The sequence below is a fragment of the Pristiophorus japonicus genome, chromosome 3 (assembly GCF_044704955.1).
Source record: "Pristiophorus japonicus isolate sPriJap1 chromosome 3, sPriJap1.hap1, whole genome shotgun sequence".
Classification (NCBI taxonomy): Eukaryota; Metazoa; Chordata; class Chondrichthyes; family Pristiophoridae; genus Pristiophorus; species Pristiophorus japonicus.
In genome coordinates, this window is record NC_091979.1 from 138,426,929 (window position 1) to 138,454,670 (window position 27,742).

The 27,742-nt window shown below is 43.0% G+C and overlaps 1 protein-coding gene across 1 annotated transcript in view; it reads left to right on the plus strand.

Moving 5' to 3' along the window:
* Window positions 1-27,742, plus strand: part of LOC139259905 (collagen alpha-1(III) chain-like) — a 320,705-nt gene that overhangs the window by 81,380 nt on the left and 211,583 nt on the right. Inside the window, exons 3-7 of the mRNA XM_070875835.1 lie at window positions 5,577-5,612; window positions 6,491-6,562; window positions 15,544-15,642; window positions 15,768-15,812; window positions 24,448-24,501. Coding sequence (XP_070731936.1) covers window positions 5,577-5,612; window positions 6,491-6,562; window positions 15,544-15,642; window positions 15,768-15,812; window positions 24,448-24,501 — 306 coding nt within the window. The remainder of the gene's footprint in view (window positions 1-5,576; window positions 5,613-6,490; window positions 6,563-15,543; window positions 15,643-15,767; window positions 15,813-24,447; window positions 24,502-27,742) is intronic.

Sequence of the window (27,742 nt, forward strand, 5' to 3'; positions counted from 1 at the left end):
ACATCTCATAAAGCCCTGTTAGAAAATGTTAGATCGTCAACAATAAAGCTTTAATGTCAATTTAAATATTTTTAATAATTTAGGAAAGAACATTATTGTTTGAGACAACAGAGATTTTGGAGGATGACTTTCCATGGAGATTCTTCTGCTTGTCCACCATAACTTTAATGAAAGAGCTGTAGGAACCCTGTAAAAACAGCACAACATGGCTATGTGAGGTTTCTACCATTTAATGGGCTTTCTGCAGCTCTTCTTCCAAGTTACGCTGGCTGAGCAGGAGAAATCCCAAAGCAATTTTTACCCCTTTGCTGTCTTCTTGTATTGTCAGGTATTTTAATCTTTGTTCCTCAACATGTCTTGCTTTTTTGAGTTTCATCATTTTAAAACTGTTCATTGAAATGAAGGCCGCGATTTTTCCTATTTCGGCGGGCGATGTTGGTGGCGGGTTCCAATCCTGCTGCTGGCTCCATCCCGGCCTCCAACATGACCTTCCCTTGATTGGGCTTGTTAAGCCCGCCCAGCGAGTTTCCTGGCCAATTGAAGGAAGTGGGTCTGATTATGTCATTTATGATGCATTATCAACCTATTTACTTAAAGGGACCATGCACAAATTTACTTCAACATTTGTGCTGTCAGTGTTCTACAGCATTGAGGTGCTGCAAACACTGACAATGACTGCACAGAGGTGCATGGCTGCACACAGGTTCTCCCATGATTCCCTCCATATGTGTATAGAGGGAGTCACAGCAAGCAGGGAGGTCCTCTTCCCTTCCGAGGGGCAGAAGAAACCTCCCTGGAGACTAACACAGCCTGGTTGCACATTGCACAGGAGGGCAGGGATGTCATCAGGAGGACTAGGCTGCAGTGGCGCTAATCTTTAAATTACTTTAGTCAATCACGAAACATTACTGCAAAGCCACACTCAACCTCATCTTGCTGTGCCAGTCATCACATCCCCATCACTCTGCCTTCCCGACCCTACTCCTGCACATCCTTACTCATGCCAACTACGTTGCACCTCCACCCATCCCTCTTTATCTACATTATCACTTCCCCATCTCACTAGCCACCCCTCACACTCACCCTCATCCTAGTGCAATCTACCAACTAACTCCACACAAGGATTGTGTGTTTTACCAATGTTCATGTAAAGTTTCTGTTAATGTTCTATCAAATGTTGAAATCTTTATTTTCAACACTTTGCTTTCTTGGACAGATTGGTGTGCACCTTTGGAAGTGGCTTATAGTGTGCTGCAGTGAATGGAGAGACATGACAGTACCCCCCGCAATGCTAATGAGTGTGATAAAGCATTGTAGGGATGCTTTATGTTGTTGGTGTGAGGCAGTGTCAACCTGGCACATCATGTGGCAGTCGGGGTGTGCATCATCAAGTGAAATAACTGTGGCCATGGACAGGCCATCCTTGGCATCCTGGGCAGCAATGTGGTGGGGTCATGATGCCTTGTGTCCTGTGCAGCATCAGTTGATTACAGAGGAGGTTGGTGTAGTTGTTGATGCTGCTGGTATGTCTGGTGATGTTGGTGTTGGGGCTGATCATGGTCAGAATTTGAGGACCAATGTGAGAAAGTATAAAGTGCACCCATGCTGATGGAATAGATGGCAGGTGAAGCAGAGGTGAAGTAGAGACGGCAGTAGTGATCTGTTAATGGTGGGAAAGGTGAGATCAGACTGCATGGAGACTTGTGTAAAGACTTGTGTAGCATTCTGAATCTACAATGGAAATGCAGTTTAGAGATGCACTTAAGGAAAGATATCTGAATCAGCTGTGAGCTATGATTTGAAGCTGTCAACTCATCAGCTGATTCAATGGCCACTGACCTCCTACCTCAGCTTCACTGATGAAGTCTAGGCACAGCAGGAAACCTGTGGGAGACCTGTGAAAGTTAAAAAGCTGGGAAAAAAAGAATTGTTAAGTGACTATAAACAAGCCACTAATGATTTGAATTGGGTCCCCCGCCTCTGCCTGTCGGGTCTGCTTAGCGTTGGCAGACCCGATATTGAGAAATGCAGGTGTGCGCGTTTTGACTGTGGGTAACTGAACACATGTCAATAATTATAAATTTCACAGCTGACAAGCCACCAATTGGATCTGCTGAGCGCCGGCAAGATCACGGCCGAACAATCAGCTTAGATTCAGTGGTGTGCTTGAACCACACCAAACTAATTCAATCCTTACTTTCAAATACCAAGGGAGCACTGAATTAACTAACCAAAGCCAAGCAGATTTGAGCTTTTTGGTTTTATTTGCACAAAAAATCTACAAGGTGCCATATCTGGCCAAATCAAATTAATGCAAATGTTTCTTTTCAATAAAAATAGTAGTGCACATGCAGCGAGGAATAAGTAATGTCCATTACATGAAAATCACCATTATTGTATCTCACCTTAAATGCATCTTATTGTATTTTTGGACTAAACATTCATTTGCTTAGCACCACCCGTTAGCGCCCGAGAAGGGTGCTAATGGGCCACTAAGCTCTTACCGACAAGTGCTGCGCTGGCAGCGCCTAACAGAACCTTCAATTCAGGTTTACCGGTGCGCTACGAGTTAGCGCTGCACACTCGAGCACTACCCACTTGGCGACGTCAATGAGTGTGCAATGACCCCTTAGCATCCCGTTCGCGAAATTGAATGCTTCTACCTGCCATAGTGCCTGCCGCAAATTCCAACAGGGAAAGCAGGCATCCCGAAAAAGCTGCCGGGGCGATATTTCCATGGGTGAGTAGATGGGTGGTTAAAATGGAATGTATTAGTGCTGATGTATCTCTCTTAGGTGTTCCACACAGTTGCTAATCTGCCTTACATTTTCTTTCAGTTTTCAGGTGGTCCAGCTGACCTCCCCTTTAGGTGCTAGGAGGACGCGTTCCCAGCACCACAACTTCAGCAGCACCCCAACAATCAGGGTTAGCGCCCTAAGAGGAGTGTGGAACATGTCTCTTAGTGCTCCACTTCCCTCTTGTGGCACTAAAAACCAATATCCCAGTTGGAGGCAGTAAACATTGCTCGCCACTAAAGTTAGCGACCAGTCGGTATCACAGCCTCAAACCAGGCTCTAACGAATTGTTACCCTTTAATCTTTGGTAACATATCGACCCAATACTCTGGTCATCTCTGTCTTTTATCCGCCAAATTATCAATGCAAATTTGTTTAACTTTTAATTTCTATACTATTAACCCTAAAAAGTCACACCTTGGAATAGAGCAGAAATGATGTCACAGGCAATAAAACTCTCCCTCTACCTAAAAATGTCTCATTAAATTAGAACATAAGTAATAGGTGCATGAGTAGGCCATTCAGCCCTTTGACCCTTTGAGCCTGCTCTGTCATTCAATAAGATCTTCTACCTCAACTCCACCTTCCCACACGATGCTCATATATCTTGATTCCCTGATGCTTAGACCCTAACTCATTTGATTCCCTTTGTGAGTTGTGTCAGATGTTTGGTCTCAGTCTAGAATCCAGGATCATTTGTAATCAAAGTATACTCTGAGGCCACATTTGCCCCACACTGGTTTGGGGTGGTCATTTCGCTGATAGAGATTTTTTTGCACTTGCGCGGGATGCGCTGACCCTGATGCAGATTTGGACTCTTTGTTCCAAAAGAATGTTGACTGCACTAACCTGGCGTTCCCCCGGTGTCTGCATAGTGCTCGCGGGGCACAACGCTCAATACTGCGCTCGACACATTAAGAAAAGAGGAGAGACGTTGCGATTTGAGCAGCATATTCAATGCCACCTATTAGGGTGTTGTGCAGGCCAGCGGCCCGGCACCCAAGTAGTGGTGCCGGTCTGCCTGTTGGCAGCCTGACTGAACCAACAGCCACCATTGTCGGGCAGACTGAAAAGTCGGCCAACACAAAAAGGATGGCGGCCACTGCGGTGGCACAAGCCCTTTAATGGCGGTCGGGGCGCCACAGAGAAGCTGTTGGCGGCATCGTCCCACTCAGACCTCTCTCCCATGGGGCAATTTTCCCTGCAGGGCGCAAAGGGGTCAGTGCGCACGGCGATGATGTCATTACCATGCATGTGCCATGCTGCTGCGCTACTCGCAGGGTGTAGGGCAAACCATATTTTGCTGACGGAGCCCTGGGGACAAATCCCACTGGTCATGTGGCCGCCATGCCCACACGTTAACTTATTAGTGCTCCGGTAGCGCTGGCCGACAGCGCAAACTGGCCCTGCGCAAAGGGACAATTTCAGCCCCAAATGTTTTTTATGGGTATCTTTCTAACACACTTACACAATTCAATATGGCAGTTAAGGTGTACAGAAATTTGAGCAAAATTATGTCCTGCAACCTTGACTATCAATCTAATATATCATAGACTTGTTTTTCTGATTGTAACAATTTATTTGAATGTATGTACTCTTGCAATTTTATATTTCTGTAAATTTCTAGCATGCAGAGCACTCTGCTATAATTTATGAATATCCATCAAGAACTTAAAAACACCTTCCAGCAATAACCATTAAATATTCAGTTTATATTGGCCCAGATTTGTCAGTTTTCACCATCATTGCCCTCTGAAACTGACCATTACTTCAGGATTTAGCGCATGTGCAGATAAATGCAGAAATCCAGAAGTTGCGGTCAGTCACTCCCTGCTCTATCAGAGGTTGTGTTGTGGAACTTCGCAGAGCCGGCAATCAATTCAAATCACTTGAACTGATGAAAACTTCTCCTGTTACGATGGAATATCGCTGTTAAAAAAACATCGAAAATGTTAAGCCGTGTTGAAAGAGGTGTAACTGGTTTATAACGGCGTACTAACTACTGGATAATCATTCTGAGTCTAAGAAATTAATTTTATATTTGTGGAATGTCAAATTTTTCCATTAACATGATTAAGAATTACAAGATTGTAATATAATAACTTTTTAAAAAGTGTGTTAATGAGATTTCAGCTTCTATCTTAATCATATGTGTATGTTTCAATCTTTATTTCGCTTCTGTAAAATTTATGAAAAGTAAATTATAATCTGTGCATTTTATTTCCTGGTTTGCTCTCTGTAAGAATTCTTCAATTTGATTGGCTGCTTAGCCAGTTTGATGACATCACTGTTGCTGGACGCTGTTGATTCAGTTGATTTGGCCCCAGATTTAAACTAAGGTCGTGGGAGCTGACATTGATACCACAGAGATCGCAAGATCTTTGTGGGCAGCTTTCATCAAGGTCAGCAGTGATTGCCATAACTTCGCTGCTAAGCGCAAATTCCGGCCATATTTTATTTATTTATTTATTTATCTATCTATCTATCTATCTATCTATCTATCTATCTATCTATCTATCTATCTATCTATCTATCTATCTATCTATCTATCTATCTATCTATCTATCTATCTATCTATCTATCTATCTATCTGTCTGTCTGTCTATCTATTTTAGGTTGCAGAGGCATATTAAAATATTGTAGGTATATATCAAATTATAATATAGTTTAAAATATATTTAGAAAAAGGAATTAAGTTTTTTACACAATATCCTGTTCTATTTTGTCATTATTTTTGCACTGCACTGGATGCTAGTAAAATTCATATTTATTTCATTGCAGAATGGTGATGTTATCCAAGGACCTAAAGGGGACCCAGTAAGTGTAAACCCTTTGATATAAAATAACTGAACAGCTTTTGATTTTTTTTACATTTTATTCTGTAATAGTTTACACTGATAAAAGTGAAAAGAGCCATAAATTATCACCCCCAATTAATTTCTTACATGTAAGAGCAAGTCTAAAAATATATATTTATGCATGTAGCTGTTTCCTAATACAGTGCCGAAATAAATTCATTGTTGTTCATGCCATCCCTGTAGCTCTGAACTATCAAACAACATTATCACTAGTAATTTACCAAGCTACTGTTTGCATACATCAATGTCTCTGTAAAAATCAAATTCTTTCCAAAATATCTGGTAACCTCGTCAAGAGCTGACTTGGCTAATATTGTATTTTTTCTTACAGATATTTTAAATACATCAAATAAATTTTTACAACAAAATGAACCCTGTAAAACTAAGCAATTTCCACACATGAGGCTTATTAGAGGAACCAGTGCAAATATTTTGTAACCCATCCTCTCACTATATAATTGCAGATTCTCACTATGCACGAGTAAAGTTTTCATGTTTTCAACAGCAACAACAACTTAAATTTCTTTGGCGTCTTTAAGGTAATAAAACATCACAAGGCACTTAGCAGGAGGGTTATAAAAAGAAACATTTTCGTAAGGAATTCACTTGCTTTACTGGTTAATAAAAGGAAATGTTCTTTCAAACAAAAACACTTGCTTTAAACCAATATTATGAACCCAATACACTTGAGTAGAGTTGAATTGAGTCGAGACTGTTCAAATCATTTTATGTGTTACACTTGCACTCTGCAAAGAGGAAACTTGCAACTGAACATTATAGGCTGAATTTCAGTTTTTAATCTTTGATGATGAATGTCCAGGTATTGTTTTTCCTTAGGGTCCACCTGGTCCTCCTGGATACAACGGCACGCCTGGGCCTCCTGGTCCCCCAGGACCACCTGGTACTGGAGTAAGTTGACCAACCCTTGGAATACAGTTTGAGTTTTGGTTAATGCTACTTAAAATATAACTTATGAATTATATGGTCAAAAGATATTCCCTATAAAGTTCATCTTCTATTTAGGTGGGGCTTTAAACTAAATAATGGGGAGGGAGGGATCAGGTGAGCAGAAATGTTAAAAGTCAAAAAGAAAGGAGAAGGCAATAGTGCAGGGTAGCGATAGGGGTAATGATAACCACAGTGTGACAGGAAGGGACAGAGCGTATAAACATAAGGGTGCATCAGAAAGTGGGGTCAAAGCAGGGAAAATTGGTAAAAAGACAAAACTAAAAGCTATTTATCTGAATGCATGCAGCATTCATAACAAGATAGATGAGTTTACAACACAAATAGAAATAAATGGGTATGAACTGATAGCCATTACAGAGACGTGCTTGCAAGTTGACCAAAGCTGGAAACTGAATATTCAGGAGTATTTCACATTTCAGAAGGATAGGCAGAAAGGGAAAGGAGATGGGGTAGCTCTATTAATAAAGGATGAGATGAGTGCAGTAGTAAGAAATGATATTGGCTCAGAAGTTCAAGATGTTTAATCAGTTTGGGTGGAGATAAGAAATAATAAGGGAAAGAAGTCACTGGTGGGAGTAGTCTATAGGCCCCCTAACAACAGCTACACTGTAGCACAGAGCATAAATCAAGATATAATGGAGGCTTGTAAGAAAGGTACAGCAATAATTGTGGGTGATTTTAATCTCCATATTGATTAGACAAATCAAATTGTCATTGGTAGCCTTGAGGAAGAGTTCATAGAATGTATTTGGGATGGTTTCTTAGAACAATACATTGTGGAACCAATGAGGGAGCAGACTATTTTAGATCTGGTAATGTGTAATGAGACTAGATTAATTAATGATCTCATAGTAAAGGATCCTCTTGGGAAGAGTGATCATAGCATGGTAGAATTTCAAATTCAGTTTGAGGGTTAGAAAGCTAGATCTCAAACTAATGTCCTGAACTTAAATAAAGGCAATTATAAAGGTTTGAAGGCAGAGTTGGCTAAAGTGCACTGGGGAAATAGATTAAAGGGTAAGATAGTCAATTAGCAATGGCAAACATTTAAGGAGATATTTCATAATTCTCAGCAAAGATATATTCCAGTGAGAAAGAATGAGAAGGATGAACCATCCGTGCTAACTCAAGAAGTAAAAAATTGTACCAATATGAAAACAAAGGCAAAAAATGTTGCGCAGAATAGTGGAAGGCCAGAATTGCGAAATGTTTAGAAACCAGCATAGGATGACTAAAAAAGTAGAGAGAATATAGATTATGAGAGTAAATTAGCAATAAATATTCAAACAGACAGTAAGAGCTTCTACAGGTATAGAAAAAGGAAGAGAGTAGCTAAAGTAAACATTGGTACCTTAGAGGATGAGACTGAAGAATTAATAATGGGAAACAGGGAAATGGCAGAGACATTGAACAAATATTTTGTACTGGTCTTCATGGTAGAAGACACTAAAAACATCCCAATAATTGATAATCACGGGGGTGTTGGGAGGGAGCGAACTTAAAACAATCATTATCATTAGAGAAAAAATAATAGGCAAACTTATGGGACTAAAGCTGGACAAGTCCTGTGGACCTGATGGCCTGCATCCTAGGGTCTTAAAAGAAGTGGCTGCAGAGATGTTGGATGCATTGGTTGTAATCTACCAAAATTATCTGGATTCTAGAGAGGTCCCAGCGAATTGGAAAAGCGTAAATGTAATGCCCCTGTTTAAGAAAGGAGGGAGACAGAAAGCAGGAAACTATAGACCAGTTAGCCTAACATCTGTCATTGGGAAAATGCTGGGGTCCATTATTAAGGAAGTAGTAGCAGGACATTTAGAGTCAGCATGGTTTTATGAAAGGGATATCATGTTTGACAAATTTCCTGGAGTTCTTTGAGGATGTAACGAGCTGGGTGGATAAAGGGGAATCATTTGTGCATTTAGATTTCCAGAAGGCATTCGATAAGGTGCCACATAAAAGATTACTGCACAACATAAGAGCTCACGGGGTTGGGGGTAATATATTAGCATGGATAGAGGATTGGCTAACTAACAGAAAGCGGAGAGTCGGGATAAATGGATCATTTTCAGGTTGGCAAACTGTTACTAGTGGGGTGCCACATGGATCAGTGCTGGGGCCTCAACTATTTACAATTTATATTAATGACTTGGATGAAGGGACTGAGGGGAATGTAGCCAAATTTGCTGATGATACAAAGATAGGTGGGAAAGCAAGTGGAGGACGCAAAGAATCGGCAAAGTGATATAGATAGGTTAAGTGAGTGGGCAAGTATTTGTCAGATGTAGTATAATGTGGGAAAATGTGAGCTTATCCACTTTGGTAGGCAAAATAAAAAAGCAAATTATTATTTAAATGGGGAAATATTACAAAATGCTGGGGTACAGAAGGATCTGGGGGTCCTTGTACATGAAATACAAAAAGTTAGCATGTAGGTACAGCAAGTAATTAGGAAGGCAAATGGAATATTGGCATTTATTGCAAGGGGGATGGAGTATAAAAGTAGGGAAGTCCTACTGCAACTGTACAGGGTGCTGGTGAGACCACACCTGGACTACTGCATACAGTTTTGGTTTCCGTATTTAAGGAGGGATATACTTGCAATGGAGGCAGTTCAAAACAGGTTCACGAGGTTGATTCCTGAGATGAAGGGGTTGTCTTATGCAGAAAGGTTGAGCAGGTTGGGCCTATACTCATTGGAGTTTAGAAGATTGAGAGATGATCTTATTGAAACATATAAGATTCTGAGGGGGCTTGAAAGGGTAGATGCAGAGAAGATGTTTCCCCTCATGGGAGAATCTAGAAGGAGGGAGGCATAGTTTCAGAATAAGGGATCGCCCATTTGCAACAGAAATGAGGAGAAATTTCTTCTCTCAGAGGGTCGTGAATCTTTGGAATTCTCTACCTCAGAGAGCTGTGGAGCCTGGTTCATTGAATATATTTAAGGTGGAGATAGATAGATTTTTAAATTATAAGGGAGTAAAGGGTTATGGGGAGCGGGAGGGGAAGTCGAGTTGAGGCCAGGATCAGATCAGCAATGAACTAATTGAATGGTGGAGCAGGCTCAAGAGGCCAAATGGCCTACTCCTGCTCCTATTTCTTATGTTCTTATGTTTTTATGTAGGTACTGACCAAGTACTGTTGTAGACATGTTGAAGTACCAGTCCATTAAAAGCAATGCCATTTTGTGCAGTAATCTTGTGCAAAACTCTTTAAAAAAGGAAGATAATTATTATATTACTCATGGCATGCATAGGGATGAGCTGCACATGTTTTTTTTAAATCATTGAAACTATTGTGATGTTAAGGTCTACAAATTTGATTAGATGTGAAAATGGACTCACAGTGGGCAGGGCTTCTGCTGCACATGCCTGTTTTTTTTGGTTTGTTTACACAACCCCAGGGAGCAGGTGAAATTGTTAGTGGGGCCTAATTATAATGTCAGCATTCTTCATTGACTGCACGCCTGCTTGGGATGTGGCAGGGTTGGATGACGCCAGGAAATTGGGCTTCACAGATGCCACCTAAAGGCTGCCAGAACCTCTTAAAGGGGAGGTGCTCTCTGGCTGCAGACCTCAAGGAAACTGCCTAAATTGTATGAAATGGCGGAAAGACATACAGTGAGTGCACTCAGGTTCTGTTGTGTTTCCTTGGAGGCCCTGGTCCAGATGGTGGACAGGTGTAGTTAGATTCTCTTTCCCTCAAAGGGCAGAAACCACTCCAGCCAACATCTCTACCAGTGGGAAAAGGTTACAGAGAAAGTTAATACCAGCAGCTCAGCTCCTAGGTCTTGGCTACAATGCCAAAAGAAGTTCAATGACCCCAGCCTAGTTGTCAAGGTAAGAATACTGCTCTCTTCCTCTCTGCTCACACCTACACCACCTCCAGTGTGACTACTCCCAGTACTTCCTTCCCGGCTGCCCTTCACACACCTACAATCAATGCACCACATTATTATAATTCCTTCTCCTGACATTCACACACTTCAGTCTTGTAGGAGAAGGTCATACAAAACTTGCGACAGTAGGCTGCGACTGGAGGAGGCCAAGACTGCCTGCACATCCTCTCCCATGGAAGAAAATGTGCTGGCTGTCAAGGCTAAGGGCACAGTTATGGCCAGGGCGACTGGCAATGCTGGAGGAGATGTCATGCGGCTTCCTTCACACCTTATCCTCTTTTTCCCTTCTTATTTCGATCTCAAACTATACACTCTGCATAAAAAACTGCAATTGCTTTCAGCAGCCACTTCTTTCTCTGCTCTCCCTTCACACAAAAAGCTAACCCTTGTCCCTTTCATTTCAGGTGCTGAAAATGTGTTGCACTCTACTAGCTTTCCTGAACATGCACCGTCACTTGATCTGACCCTAGCAAGCACCAGCTCAGAGACTGCCACCACACGTAGGAGCCGAAATTGCCCACCTCCTGAAACGAGGTGCACCTAGTGCTTTTTGCCTTTCATTACTGCCGCAATTAGAGGGAAATACAGCACTTTTGTTGAAAAAAAGAGCGGAGCTGTATTGGTGGCGGGAATGGGCTGTTTGCAGCAGTGTGGGTGTGGAGTGGCCAATTTGCCGGGGAATTCAGCAATTGCCAATTTGCTCATAACGAGGCAGCTGCTCCCTGGCCTTCTTAAAGGGCAAGTTTTGCAGCTAGGCCCTGAGCACTGAGTTTGTCTCTGTTGCTTGCAAAGGAATGGCTAATGCCAGAGGTCTAAGGAGGGCCAGCTGTTTTTCTGATATGGAACTTGAGAGCCTGAACCAAGCTGTGGAAGGAAGGAGATGTGTCCTTTATCCAGACACAGGCATTCTCACTCATGCTGTGTTTGTGAATGCCTGGAGAGAGATTGCTGTGGAGGTGTCGGGGACCTCTATTCATGAACGCACCGCCACCCAATACTGCAAAAGGCTGAATGACATAATTTGCCTGATGAAAGTGAGTACATGTTCCCCCAACTCCTCACCTTTCATCTGCGAGCCTCGCCTTCACCTCTTATTTTCCAACTTCACTATATAGTCACTGAAGCATGATTGATGAGGCATGCATATACGTATATATATGTGTGTGTGTGTACTCACAATGGAGGCTCCCTTTCATGTCAGAGTTGCATCTGCATGTAATGAACCCATACTTGCACTAATTGCCCAGACATCATGATATCGCTACTCAGCAACCCTTCTTTGCTTTGCAGGCCAAGGTATCTCACAACCACTTGGAGCAACAGAGGACTGGTGGGGACGAGCCAGATATCCAGTAGCTGACTGACATTGAAGAATGGGTGCAGCAGCTAGTGGGCTCACATGTTGCCTTCCCTGTGGCCGCCGGTCGTGTGGATCCCACTGGGGGCAGCATCGATAAGTGAAGGCCTTCTTTAATGATATCGCTCCCTGAAAGTCCAAGCGCCAACCAGGCAATTGCTTATGATTGTGTGCAAGTTGCTGGCTGCATGCTGCAATGCCCCACCTCACCTTGACGGGACCCCTTGTGCCATTTATGATTGCAGATGAGACCCCAAGTGTGAGTCACAGCGAGACCAGAACTCTTGAAGCGAGTGGGAGCCAGCCTCAGGACGAGACGCTTGAGCCCATTGCAGATATTGCCAGCATGTCTGATGAGGCCGAGGAAGTGGGGGACTCTGCTGCCAGCACCGCGTCACTGCTTCCTACACTCGCATGTACCAGCTCAGATACTGGGATTATGCAGTCGGGAAAGTTAGATTTAGCAGAGGGATCTGCGCTGGATGATGCATCAGGGCCTAGCAGGTTGCAGCATGGTCAAGGACAAAGGTAACCTCGGATGCCATCTCTCCAGGGGTTGAGTTCGCACACAAGTTCTGCTGCAGAGGACTCCGATGAGCCCATCGATGTTGGGGCTTATGAAAGAAGGGTGAATGCCGTGCATTCACAGATGTTGGGGGAATGGCAAAGGTGTCCGAGAGCCTGTTGCAAGTGGCCAGGTGCGTTGGAGGAGATGGTGACAGAGTGGGTAACCCTTGTCTCCAAGGAACCAGCCGCAATCTTGGTTTGGCCCAGCAAAGATGCCTGGCACAGGATAAAAGCATCGTGGCTGCTGCCAGGATACCGGGCATCAACTGCCACGATTTTGCGCTTGTGGTCACACACCCGCTGAACATTGCGGGAGTAGAATCCCTTGCGGTTTCTGAAGATCTCGGGATTGTTCTATGGTGCCCTCAATGCGATGTGGGTGCTGTTTATGGTGCCCTGAACCCTGAGGAAGCCCGTGATCCTCACAAATCCAGTCTGCCCCTCCAACTGCTTCTCCTTGCTCAAAATGGTGGATATGTAGTCCCTCCTCCTCCTCTTATACAGAGCACCTGTAACCTCATGGATGGAGCTAAGCATGGAAAATTGGGAGATTTTCGAGATATCTGCAGTTGTAGCTTGAAAAGATCGAGTTGCATAGAAATTGAGTGCGATGGTCACCTTTGATGCGACGGTCAGAGCTGTCCTCAACCTTGTTTGAGGCTGGAGGTCTGGCTGCAGGAGATTGCACAGCTCTGTCATGATGTCGTTGCGGAAGCGCAGTCTCTGGAGACACTGGTCATCCGTAAGATCCATGTATGAGAACTGCTGCCTGTAGACCCTTTGACGATCGGGCCTTCTGCCACCACATCTGTGTAGGTGTTTTCCCCTCACAGCTGCCTCATTGTCTTCTCCATCCTGCTCTTGTTCCTCACCCTCTGCAGCCTGCTGCTGGCAAGCATCTGCCTCCTGTGCCTGCTGCCTCCTGTCCATCTCGCCCACTATCTGGTGCAGGGTCACTACCTGACCCTCCTCCTGACGGCAGGTGCTTCCTGAGGCCCTTCCTGGGGCACCTCTTTGGCTTCAGCTCTGTCACCATTTCCATGGCCTTCTGCATCTTCCACAGCCATGTGTGCTGCGTCCCTTGTCCACTACCTCTGCAGGCGTTGGAGCCGGCGATGCCTTCTCCTGCATGCCTCCCTGCCATGCAAAATGTGCAGGAGGTGTTGCGCTGCCAGCATTGACCCCATTTACTTCTCCTCCGCAAGCACAGCATCCACAATCATGGCTCTCTGGTGTAGAGATTGAAGAGCCTGGCCCTATCACTCTATCCTGATGTCAGCAAGGCAACTCGCAATGTTTGGAAAAGTCCGACAAAATCTCGCTGACATGAATGCTGCTACACGCAAAACGCCTTTAAAGGTCACCTGGCTGTCTTGAGCCAGCACTGCATACCGATCCAAAAACCTGTCATTGGCATGGGCGGGTGACTGGAAGACTATTTGAACTTAATTTACCTTCCGGGGTGGGCCCATGGCGGTAAGCGTTCTGATGACGTTGTTAACAATGCATCTGCAGGAGCAGGGCTGAAGTGGGGGGAGTGGGGCAGATCTCCACATCGTCGCAAAAACCCATGAAGGCAATGCCATGAACGTCAGACATGCCGCAATGACTAGGCAGCCAGAGGCCTGAAAGAAAGCGGCAATTTCAGCCCCTTACTGTAGAGGCTTGGCTAGAGGAGGAGTGTTCACATGGTGAATCACTGGGCATAATTTTGCAGAAGCTAGGGCAGGGGGATTGGATGCCACAAGTCCCAGGAGGGCAAAATCACAAACTAATTGTCATCATCATCAGAGGCAGTCCCTCAAAGCGAGAATGATTTGTTTCCACGCCAAAAAGGGATGAGTTCACAGGTGATTCAATGAAGTGCCTAATATTCCAGATCCCGAACTACATCGTGAAGGGTGGAAGATGCCTGCACTTGGATATTTTTAACGGTGGTGGCCGTTGCACACCAGCCACCACACGGGCTTGACAGAGCTAGGTCTTAATCCAGTGGCAAGGATTACCCAAGACTATCTGGAGACCAGCTCTGCTGCACAGACCGAATGCACACACATATCGCAGTGTGGGTTGGCCCATGCTGCCCCTGGGCCCTCTCCTCTTCTGGGCCCCAGATTCACGTCTCTCCCGGGTCCCGGTCGCTTCCCTCTACGGACTCTTGCCCCTCCTGCTGTGCCTGCCCGCACTGCAATCAGTGACCTGGCTTTGTAGCCGTCGCCCTCTTGCAGCAGCACACGCTGCTCCCTGCAGTGGTATGCTGCCACACGCTGCTCCCTCCAATGGCCCTGGCCTGCTGATGGTCTTGCAGGCTGGGAGCATGCCGATTTCACTAATTGTACTGCAGACTTCGAGGACCCAGGCTACTGAAGAAGGCTCTCCGGCAATGTCAGTGGGTTGAGAATGGATCATTGAGAATTGGACCTTGTTAATCTGCTCTGTCATGTATTCAGCCCAACTTATCTCCTGACAAAACTTTCTGAAAGGTTTCTCCAGTATTTCGATGGTAAACTGAGCAAAGCTCCAGAATATTTGTCTTGCCTGACTTTTGATATTTTAGACTGATATTACCTTCCTTGGTATTACATATCCACTGAGTTAGGAAACATCCTACTCCACAGACCATTAATCACCTTTATCTGTAGTTGCCCATCTAACCCATTTTTTAACTAGCTATGTAACCAGATCTCTTTCAAATGTGGTAATCACCATAACACTAATTGCTTTGGCTGGAAGCCTATACTATGTGCCTTCTGCTCTGTAGGAAAAAATCCACTGTAAATGGAAAAAATCAGAGAGCTCTGCTTTAGGAGAACTTGCATTTTCATCAAACAATGATGTAAATAATGTCAAAATGCACCATGTAGTGTCATGATGATGATAAATTATAGCGAGCTCTTGTCATTCTTCTTTCTTGCCAAACAAAAAAAGTTTGCAAATGGTGTCATTCTCCCAGTAACTAAAATAAATGTGCTTAGACAAAACATTTATGTTAATTAATTGGAGCAAATCTTACAGTTTTATCATTTCTGTTTTGTGAATGCTTAAATAAGGTTCTGAGTTTGTGAACGAAAACACATTTAATTTTATTTTTCTTTGTAGAGCAATAATCCTCAGATGACTGGTGGTTATGATACTAAAGTAGGATGGACCGGCAAGTACAGTGGTTATGGTCCTGGTCCAGTCATGCCTAGTGTTCCAGTAAGATGATTTTATTTTGGTGTTTACATTATACAAATAGATGATGCGTGCATAAAAACAAACTACAAAAACTATTTAGCTTTAATTTCAAAATAACTCCAATATATAATTCTGCAATATTTCAGGGCACTCCAGGACCTCGAGGTCCACCTGGCCCAGTTGGACGATCTGTAAGTATTTGCTTCTATTTACTATTTGTTTTTCCTTTTCATATTTGCATGTCTTCTTGTCGAGGTAGGGGATCATGATAATGTAAAACAATTGTGGATAGTTTAAAAACAATCAAAAACCATTAAAGAGCCATTTTCCAAATATTTCCACAATTGTTATTGTTCCACATATAACAATCAGATATGCTATGTCAATGGAATTACAATGATTGCGCATATGAGGAAAGTAACGCTCGGCGATAAGTGTCCGAAAAATGCGCGTCAGTTTCCATTTTGTGGCTAAATGGCCGATATCTGGGTGTTATACGTCATTTCAGCGATAAAATGGATGTTAGTTCCGCGTCCAGCATGCAGAAAACGTGGAAAATCTAGCCCTTAGAGTGGAAGCAAGTCTTCCTCGATTTTGAGGGACTGCCTATGATGATGATATAAACATCAAACTTGGGATGTGCAGAGTTGTGGTTTACAAGCCAGATTTTAGCAGTAATACCACTATTCAGAACCGAGCTAGTGGTGTCTTTGTTCACAGTACTAATATGTACTACAAGTTGCTGCTCATGTGTTTCATTCAGCGAAGGCTGCAGAACATTCTGAGGGAGGAGGGTGAACAGCGGTTGTGTTTCATATTAGTACCAATGCCATAGGTAGATAGAGGGATGAGGTCCTGCAGGCAGATTTTAGGGAACTAGGAAAAAGATTATAAAGCAGGACCTCAAAGGTAGTAATCTCCGGATTACTCCCGGTGCCACATGCAGGTGAGTATAGAAATAGGAGGATATAGCAGATTAATGCGTCGCTGGAGAGATGGTGCATGATCGTGGGCTTCAGATTCCTGGGGCATTGCTACTTCCAAGTTTTGTGCTATCTGCAAATTTTGAAATTGTGCTCTGTACACACATGTCCAATTCTTTAATATATATCAAGAAAAGCAGTGGTCCTAGAACCGACCTCTGGGGAACACTTTCCTCCAATCCGAAAAACAACCGTTCACCATTACGCTCTTTTTCCTGTCACTTAGCCAATTTCATATCCAGGCTGTCACTGTCCCTTTTATTGCATTGGCTTCAATTTTGCTGGCAAACCTATTGTGTGGCACTTTGTTGAATGCCTTTTGGAAATCCATGTACACTACGTCAACCACATTACCCTCATCAACCCACTCTGTTACCTCATCAAAATACTTGATCAAGTTGGTTAAACATGATTTGCCTTTAACAAATTTGTGCTGGCTTTCCTTCATTAAAGTGACAATTTTGTTGCTGGTTATTGTATCTAAAAGCTTCCCCACTACTGAGGTTAAATTGACTGGCCAAAAGTTGCTGGGTTTAATTTTACACCCTTTTTTTGAACAATGGTATAACATTTACAATTCTCCAGTCCTCTGGCACCAACCCTGTATCTATGGAAGATTGGAATATTATGCCAGTATCTCCTCAATTGCCACCCTCAATTTCCTCAGCATCCTAGGATGCATCCCATCTGCTCCTTCATGCATAGATCTCCTCTTTGGTCCCTAATTTGCACCACCCCTCTTAATAACCTTTTACTATTTATATGCCTATAGAAGATTTTTGGATTACCTTTTTATATTGGCTGCCTTTCTTTGCCCTTCTTCCTTTTTCTTTTTCACTTCTCCTCTGATCTTTCTATATATAGCCTGATCCTCAGATGTATTTGCAATCTGACATTTGTGCTCTCTTTCTGCTCCATCATGTTATCTAACTGTTTTGTCATCCAGGAAGCTCTGACTTTAGTTGCCTTACCTTTCCCCCTCGTGGGAATGTACCTCGACTGTACCCGAACTATTTCCTCTTTAAAGGCAGCCCATTGTTCCACTACAGTTTTACCTGCCAATCTTTGATTCCAGTTGACCTGGGCCAGATCCATTCTCATCCCACTGAAATTGGCCTTCCCCAGTTAAACATTTTTCTACCAAAATTGCTCCTTTCCTTAAGGCCTGTTACCACTGCAAATCAGCAGCCACGCTGCGGAGTGGAATGACTACCGACTTTTGGTGGAATGGATGCTGCTTGCCCAATTGCCTTCCTGTGTTTTCCCGGCGGTGCCCCGATCCCCCCCTTACCACTCCTCTGCTGCCAATCAATGTTAAGCATGTCATCACCGTGTGCACCACCGATCTAACACCCCAACAGTAACATTCCCCTCGGAAAATCTTCGGTCTGCCCGGCAGTGCAAGTGGTCCAGTGAGGCTGTGACCTTCTGTAGTGGCTTTGCGGTTTCCCTTAAAGGGGTGGGCTCACTGTCACTGTCACCATGTTTTTTGTTTTTTTTGTCGACCGACTGCCAGGTCAGCTCGACAATTATGCACCCGGGTTCGGCCGGGCCGCCAATCTCTCGATTGCCAGGCCGCTGGCCCAGCTGAAACCCTCGTTTGTGGCCCAGTGGACCTAAGTTTAAAATGCACGGAGGTTCTCCCCTTTAAGTGAAGGGGAGAGCCGTGGTTACGCGGCGGCATGACGATGTCATCACGGCGGTGAATATGTGCCGTCTCCAACTTCCGCGCCTCAGTTGTTGTCACCGCCGCGTTTTTTCCCCTCCGGTGTAGTCATCTCCCCCCATTATGACCGACTTCTGGATGAAAACAAAAAAAAAACAAAGCAAAATTTCTCAAGAGTCAACCTGAACCGCAGCTGTGGTAAAAAGCATTGAAACGGGGTGCGTATGCCCTATTTCAGGCATGGGACAATTTATACGCTTTTTACTCCAGATTGACCCTTGTCCTTTTTCATAGCTAATCTAAACCTTATGATACTATGATGACTGTTCCCTAAATGTTCACTTTCTGATACTTGTTCCATTTGAGCTCATTCTCCAGAACCAGATCCTCCCTCTTCGGGCCAGAAACATACTGATCAACAAAGTTCTCCTGTACACACTTCAGAAATCCTTCCCTTTCTCTGCCTTTTAAACTATTACAATCCCAGTCTATGTTAGGATTGTTGAAGTCTTCCATTATTACTACTCTATCGTTCTTGCACCGCTCTGTAATTGCTCTGAAAAATTTGCTCCTCCATATCTTTCCCACTATTTGTTGGTCTATAGAATACACCTCGAAGTGTACTGGCACCTCCTATTATTTCTTAATTCTAGCCATATAGATTCTGTCCTTGACCCCTCCAGGACTTCCTCCCCCTCCAGCACCGTAACGTTTTCCTTGACCAATACTGCCACACCACCTCCTATCTTTCCTTCTCTATCTTTCCTGAACACATTATAACCAGGAATATTTAATACCCAATCCGACCCCTTTTTGAGCCAGTTTTGAGTTATTGCCACAACATCATATTCCCATGTGCCTATTTGTGCCTGCAGCTCATTTACCTTGTTTACAATGCTTCATGCCTTCACATACATACACTGTAAACCCATCTTAGATCATCCTGTATTCTCTCTTAGTTGGACCCCATCTAATACCTTGCTACTTCTTACTTTACTGCTCTCTGCCTCTCCAAATCCATTGAGCACTTTAGTTCCCCATTCTAATGTTACATCCTTGTGCCCATCCCCCTGCCAAATTAGTTTAAACCCTCCCCAACAGCACGAGCAAAACCTCCCATGATGATATTGGTTCCAGCCCTGTTGATATGCAACCTGTCCAGGCTCCACATAGAGGGTTCTCTCAGAGGGTTGTAAATCTGTGGAATTCACTGCCTCAGAGAGCTGTGGAAACTGGGACATTGAATAAATTTAAGACAGAAATAGACAGTTTCTTAAACGATAAGGGGTTATGGGGAGTGGGCGGGGAAGTGGAGCTGAGTCCATGATCAGATCAGCCATGATCTTATTGAATGGTGGAGCAGACTCGAGGGGCCGTATGGCCTACTCCTGTTGCTATTTCTTATGTTTTTATATTGTAACCTTAGTCATAAGTCCACTATGCGATAGTTTATCGAAGACTTTTTGGAAATCCAAAAATGTTACATCTACTACATTACTCATATCTACCCTTTCTGTTCCTTCTTCTAAGAATTCAATAAGGTTAGTCACTCATGACCTTCTGTTTTGGAATCCGTGCTGACTACTCTTTATTATATTTTCAGTTTCTAGATTTTTTTTCTATTTTTACATCTTTGAAAAGGATTCCATTATCTTTCCTAACTCCGACGTTAAACTAATTGGTCTATAGTGTCCTGGACTTGTTCTATTTCCATTTGTGTATATATAGGAATGACATTAGCTGTCCACCAGTCCTCTGGTACTATTCCCTTTTATGATGAAATTTTATATATATCTTATGATGCCTCTGCTATTTCTTCCCTAATTTATTTAAAAATGTGTGGGTGCAATCCATCCGGACCAGGGGTTTTCTCCTCTCTCAGTTTGATTAGTTTATCAATTATCTTCCCCCCCCCCCCCATTCTATATTAAATGTCCCCGTGTGGTGGCTTGTGTGCAATGGCCACCCTACGTTAAAAAAATCCACGCACAGGCACCTTCCACCCTTCAAGATTTAGTTCGGGATCAGGAATATTAGGTCCTTCATTGAAACACCTGTGGCATGGAAGCAAGTCATCCTCGATTCAAGGGACTGCCTATGATGATGCTGATTAAATGTCTTTATATCTTTTTTTGATCTCTTCTTCTAATGTCATGTCCACCATGTCAGTTTCCCTGGTAAATACCGAGGCAAAGTAATTATTTAATATTTCTGCCATTTCGCTATCACTTCCTGCGGGTTTCCCTATGTATCCCTTACTGGCCCTATTCCTGAACCTTATTTTTCTTTTGTTATTTATTTGTCTGTAGAACGCGTCACTATTTGTTTATGTTCCTTGATAATTTAATTTTGCAGTTTCTGTTTTCCTTCCTAATTTGTTTTTTTTGACTTCTTTCCTAACCTTTTCATATTCCCTTTTGTCATCCTCTCCTTTGTTGTCTGTGCACTTAGCTTATGCCTCTTTCTTTAGTTTCAATGTTGCCCTTATGTCTTTATTCATCCATAGTGTGTCATTACTGGCTAATTTGTTCTTGCTTTTTAGTGGGATATATTTCTCCCGGCCTATATTAATCACCGTTTTAAATGTTTTCCACTGCTGTTTTATTTATTTGTTTGTCAGTAAATTCTTCCAATTTATTTTCCTATTCCATTCTCATCTGTTTAAGATCATCTTTTTTCAATTTATCTTCTGTTCTTCTCAATCTTTATCTTAGACCTTATTATTTTGTAACCGCTATTGCCTAGATGTTAGAGTCTTACATAATAATTACAGCACAGAAACAGGCATTCGGCCCAACAGGTTCATGCTGGTGTTTATGCGTAACTTTGTGTATGCTCCTCTACACTTACTTCTCTTATCTGTTCTGGTTCATTTCCCAGCAGTGTTCTCTTTTGTTGGACTTTTTACATGCTGGGTAAGAAAGGAGTCCTGCACACATTGTAAAAATCCATTCCCTGTACCCCTTTTGTTACCTCTTCTTGCCAGTTTATTTGAGGGTAATTAAAATCTCCCATGGTTATTATTCTATGGTCTAGAGATTGCGGTCTGAGGCTTGCCGCCCACGTATGCCTCCAAACCGCAAAAGAACTCCGTACTTGCTGCCTGTCGCTGGAGCTTCAGACTCTTGCAGTCTTGGGCACACATCCCAGAGGCGCATGTGGTTCGCAAGCGTCCCTGGGATCATGTGGGTTATGCCAGCCAATCAAAAAGGGGAATTCCTATTATGCTTATGACAATCTCCATGAGCATAATAGAATTTAATAAATAACATTTCACAGCACTTAAATAAAAATAAATGATCGCAACTTCAAAATTAATTAAAATACCCTTTAATTAAACATTAAAAATAAAAATTTAAATTTTTTGAAAAATAAATGTAAACATTTTTTAAATAGGACAAAAATAACCTAAACTAATTTAAATGTAAATGAATGTTTAAATCATTAAAAAAATATATTTTAACATTTATTTTAACCCTTACACTGGTAAGACAAGGCCTTACGCTTGCATTTACCAGGTGTAAGGATTTGGTCATATTCGCTGACAGCAAATGTCAATTTCAAGCGGATGGGTATGATCTGTCAAGTATAAACTTGACAGATCGCAAGTTCCGGGTTATTGCGCATATGTATCACATGTGGAAACTTGGAACTTGCAGGACACTTACGACGGCATACACTGTCATAGGCCCCATAACATCAATGCCTACATTCTTCTCTCATTTCACATATTTTGCTGACATATTTCTTCCTTTACCTCCTTTCCACTATTAGGTGGTTAATATTATACCCTATTAGCGTGATCGATCCCTTCTTATCTCTTATTTCAAAATGGTTTCTGTTTCTTACCTTCTATTAATTATGTCCCTTTTTTCTACTGCCATAATGTTACCTCTAATTAGTACTGCTACCCCAACCCGCTTCTTCCTTCCCTATCCTTTCTGATTATGTTATAACCTGCAATATGTAGTTGCCAGTCCTGTTCTTTATGTAGCCATGTTTCAGTTATTCCTACTACATCTGGTTCATCGCAGTTTAATTCATCTTTCATAGTTGTTCATTTTACTTTATTTTTAACAGTCCTTTTATACTTCTGTTTTATAACTCCATTTGTTCCCTGACCATTTATGTTACTCTTGTTCCTTTCCTTGATCTGACCTTTACTCTCATCTCCTATTTCTTTTGTCTTCAGATTTATTTTATTTTCACCAGATCCCTCCACCTATCTTACCAGTTTGATAGCCCTATTTATCCTTTCCACTTGGCCACTGGTCCCACTCGGTTTAGTTGGAGCCCGTCCCAGTGGTACCCATCCTTCTTATCCCAGTACTGGCAGCAGTGTCCCATGAAATGGAACCCCTTCTTCACACACCAGTCTTTCAGCCACGCATTCACCTTCCTGATCTGACTATCCCTATGTCAATTAGCATGTGGCTTGGGTAGTAATCCTGAGATTACCACATATGACATTCTGTTTTTAAATCACCAGAAGCATGTCCTTATATCTTCTCTGAATGAGACATGTGAACTAAATTCACATTACTTCAAATTAAGTGTGACTGTCCCTTTTACCTCTGTATATAGTCATTATGTATGTTCTCCATAAAAATGTAAAGTCTAGAATGAACTTGTATTTATAGGGTATCTTTCTTCTCTCCAGGATGCCCCAAAGCAATTCATAGCCAAAGTACTTTTGAAGTGTGGTCACTGTTGTAATGTAAGGAATCATGACAGCCAATTTACCCACAGCAGGATCCCACCAACAGTAGTGAGATAAATGACCAGATAATGTTGTCCAGGTCACCAGCAGACCACCCCACTCCCTCCTCTGCTGTTCTTCGAATAGTGCCATGAAATTGTTCACGCTCCTCTGAGAGCAGACTGGGTCTCAAGTCTCTTCTAAAAGACACAGCAGTCCCTAAATCGTAGATTTTGTGATCAAGTCTCTATAGTGGCTCTATCAGCCCCCAACCTTCTAATTCAGAGGCAAGAGTGCTACCTCTGAGCCTAGGTTGACACTTTCTTTCATAACCTCTTGACATGCCATTTGGCCTGTGAAGCCCAGCCCATTCACATACTATATCTAACGTACCCTAGTATTGAATCTACATCACCCATTTAATCTTCTGCTACTTTTCAGTACCCCAAAGTTATTGGAGCAAAACTCCAGAATATTTAGTCACCCTCCTGTGTCCACTATGCAACCTCTGGCCTATTTCTCTCCACAGAAAATGTCCTACCCCATATCCCCCACTATCTTTGAGAAATGTAGGTGCTTTACAAAAGAATAGTAACAGGGTTGAGTAAATCTGCTTGCAGAGCTTAATACTTGATGTAAAATCAATTTTTATGCACATGGTCACAAATTGTGAATATTTTTCCACAAGTATGTATCAACATATTAGCATGTGCATGAAAATAAATCACCTGAGTGTTATGATATGAATACTTAATGCTGTTACGTCAATTTCCTCTCCATTATTTTAACAGACGCACTTACCCATTCCAAATAAATGGGCTAACATCTCAGTTAATGTAATGGAGAGAGCAATTTGATATGAGTGCCCTAAGTGTACAATAACATTGCAGTAATTTTCAGGCTCACATTTGAAACCTTGTTCAAAACTAAGTACTTTTGGGCCTATAAATTTTTCATGATTGTGATTATAATCATGTTCAAAATGGGATAGTACATAGACTCGACAGTAATCAGAATTGATTCACCTAATATAAGTTTAACAAAGATAAACTTTGCAAATACTATTGGCCAGGCTAAAAAGAAAATCGAATCTAGAGAGAGCTTGCATTGCAATAACAAATGTATTACTTTTTAATGAGTGTAATCATTATAAATTATCAGTGATGTAGAAAATTTTCAAATGTCTGTTAAATATTTTGCAAAAATCTTTTCAATTGAACATAGGTTGTGATAGGTGGTGGTATTCAGTTTTCAATTTTGATAACTACATATCACAACCTATTTTGATGCTTTGCCTATAAAAATCATCAAAGTATATCCCAAATTGTAGTTGCTTAAAAATATGATCTAATTATCCAAAGAAAAATACAAACCTTTGGCTGAATTGTAAAATGTGCTACAAATGACATTGCACATGTGCTCTTATTCAGAAAAGATAACATATTTTGCTAAGATCTGTAAATTTTAATTGCTCCTAGGGTCCCCAAGGTTACTCAGGCTTAACTGGTGAGACTGGACCACCTGGCTCCAGGGTGAGTATTTCAACAGCGATCTACTGCTAGTATACTTGATACTGTAAGGGTGAAACTGGATATTGTGTTTTATGTTGAAACTTAGTTTACTGCAGTCTTTAGGATTGTAATCTTATCCTTTCCTTTTGAATGCAACTTATTTTGATATTTGAAGTAAATATTTTCTTCATACTTATTACTTTATTTTTCCTGGCATGGTGGTAGTACATATCTATGTGCTCATAGATGATGGGGCCGAAATTATCCCCCTCTTTAAGGTCCATTACCGATTCTAAGAGGCGGTAATGGGGTGGTTAGGCCTTTTCGACTGGGGTCAGGCAGATGGACCGTCCCATCCGAAATTGCCCCCGGGCCAGGGCCGTGCCCCATGTTCCTGCCCCATCGGGCACACGGCGTCCCCTTCCCGCTCGGCGGTGATCCCTTTCCGCCCTTGAGGGAAATTCCCCTGTGGAAGCGGAGCTGCGCCTCTCTCGGTGCCCCCGACAGCTTTTCCCGGTGGGTAGTTGCCAGTGGCTGGACAGCGCATCTGCCCTTAAAGGGGTGGGCGCACCCCCGTAGCTGCCATTTTATTTTAATTGTCAGCAGACTCCGAAGTTGGCTCGACAAGGTGGCCACGGGTTCGGCCGGGCTGCCAACAGGCAACCTTACACCCCTTCTTGGGTACCGGGCCGCTGGCCCAGCCGAGGTCCTCCCTGGTGGATGCCACTAAAGTGGCTGCAGAGCTCGCAGTGGCCCTCCCCTTTAACTGAAGGGCACAGCACTGATGACACTGCCTGCCTTCCGCCCCACTCCAAAAGCACTTCCCTCCCTCAGCCGCCCCAAACACCACCCCGACAAATTAAAAAAGTTAGAGGCCAATATTCCGAATCCGTGAGGCGGAAAATATTCATTTAATTCGACTTACCTGCGTCGTTTGGTGCAGAGGGCAATTTTGGCCCTGATATCTCCTTTAAAGCTTTTAGGTTACAATTCTGGATTTTCTAATGTTGCCTGAAACTACACCAAAAAACTTTTTACAAACAGTCCTGCCATCAGCTTTGATATATGATATGTCTGCATCTAGGTGTGAGCAAATATTTTACAGATAATGATCTAAAGTTTGTTATAGCTTCAGAAGAGCATAACAAGAAGGGGGTTAAGGGTACCATTATACCGCACATCTGTGACTGGTTTCTGTATAGAATAATGCAGAGCCAGCAGGCCAGACTGCAATTCATACTCTGCCCACTGAGGAGTAAACTCTGCATTTTATATATTTGGTCAAATGGACCTCTTGGGACACTGTTGAGCCATATCTGAACAAATCGTTGAAGGTGGCAGGGCAGGTTAAAAAAACTATCAAATAAGCATATGCAGTCCTGGGCTTCATAAATAGAGGCATAGAGTACAAAAGCAAGGATGTTATGTTGAACCTTTGTAAAACACTGGTTTGTCCTCAACTGAAGTATTGTGTCCAATTCTGGGCATCACACTTTAGGAAGGATGTGAAGGCCTTAGAGAGGGTGCAGAAAATATTTACAAGAATGGTTCCAGGAATGAGGGACTTCAGTTACGTGGATAGACTGGAGAAGCTGGGATTGTTTGCAGAGCAGAGAAGTTTGAGAGAAGATTTGATAGCGGTGTTCAAAATCATGAAGGGTCAGGACAAAGTAGATAGAAAGAAACTGTTCCCATTGGCGGAAGGGTCAAGAACCAGAGGACACAGATTTAAGATGATTGGCAGAAGAACCAAAGGCAATATGAGGGAAAACTTTTTTATGCAGCAAGTGGTTAGGATCTGGAATGCACTGCCTGAAAGGGTGGTGGAGGCAGATTCAATCGTGGCTTTTAAAAGGGAATTGGATAAGTACCTGAAGGAAAAAAAAATTGCAGAGCTATGGGGAAAGGGCGGGGGAGTGTGATTAGCAGAAGTGCTCTTGTAGAGAGCTGGCACAGGCTCGACGGGCTGAATGACCTCCTTCTGTGCTGTTACCATTCTATGATTCTACTTTTGAGTTGTGGCTTTGCCTACAGGATGGAGTTGGACTATATCTGGTGAGAAGTTTAAATGGAGGAGACCACCTCCCACCTTCAAGGTGCTCAGGAGTCCAAGTGCGACTAGAATTACACTATCACATGGAGGCCCCGATCTGCATGAGAACACCAGCGGCTGGTCAGGGCCATAAAAGGAGCAGCAAACGGCAGCCATGGGCAGCGTGGAGGCATACTACTTCAGGGAGCAGCGTGAGCTGGTGCAGGAGAGCAAGCGAAGAGTCACGTCATCAAGGTCCAGGTCGGTGATTGGAGCGTGGGCAGATACAGCAGAAACAGCGAGGTCGGGGCGAAGTAGCGGCGAGAGATTGTAGAGGGATGTGATCGGGGCCCAGGAGAGGCATGAGTTCGGGGCCAGGGGCTCGTGGGCAGCACGAGCCAGCCCACACTGCGATATGTGTGCACACTAGGTCCGTGCAGCAGAGCAGGTCCCCAGTCGCCTTGGATAATCCTTGCCACAGGACCAAGACCTAGCTCTGTCAAGTCCGTGTAGTGGCTGGTGTGCAACGGCCACCCCACGTTAAAAAAATCGACGCACAGGCATCTTCCACCCTTCAGGATGCAGTTCAGGACCTGGAATATTATGTCCTTCATTGAAACACCTTGTCAATGAAAGAACTCGTCCTTTTTTGACGTGGAAGCAAGTCATCCTCGCTTCGAGGGACTGTTTATGATGATCACATTTGTATTGATGCATTTCCAAAATGACTTTGCATTAATGTAAAAGTCGTAGTTTAAGGAAATATGTATTTATATAGCACTTGAACACATCTCAGAAATATTTCAAATGAATTACATTGATGTGCCTTTACTGTTCTGTAGGCAAAAGTGGCAGTACTTTGGTACAAAACCAAATCCCACATTCGCACAATCTGCACTATCAGCTCTGTGTGGCATTAGTGTCCTTTCTATGGGCTCAATTTTCCCCAGTTATCTGCACCGTTTTTTTGGCGTGCACTGCTTTTTCTGGTGTAAATTTAAAATATCTAAATTTCCCCAAAGTTTCTGTGCCAGTGTAACTCGGGTACGCTTTTTTTAGGTTAGGTTTTTTTGCGTCATGGGGGCGTAACCTGGCTAAGCAAGTTTGGCCAACTTATATTTTTCCTAGGACGGCATATGTGACCACTCCCAAAAAACCTGCTGGGCACTTCAGAAAACCAGTGCACATTTAACAAATCGGCGCAGAAAGACACCATTGTTTTTATGCAAA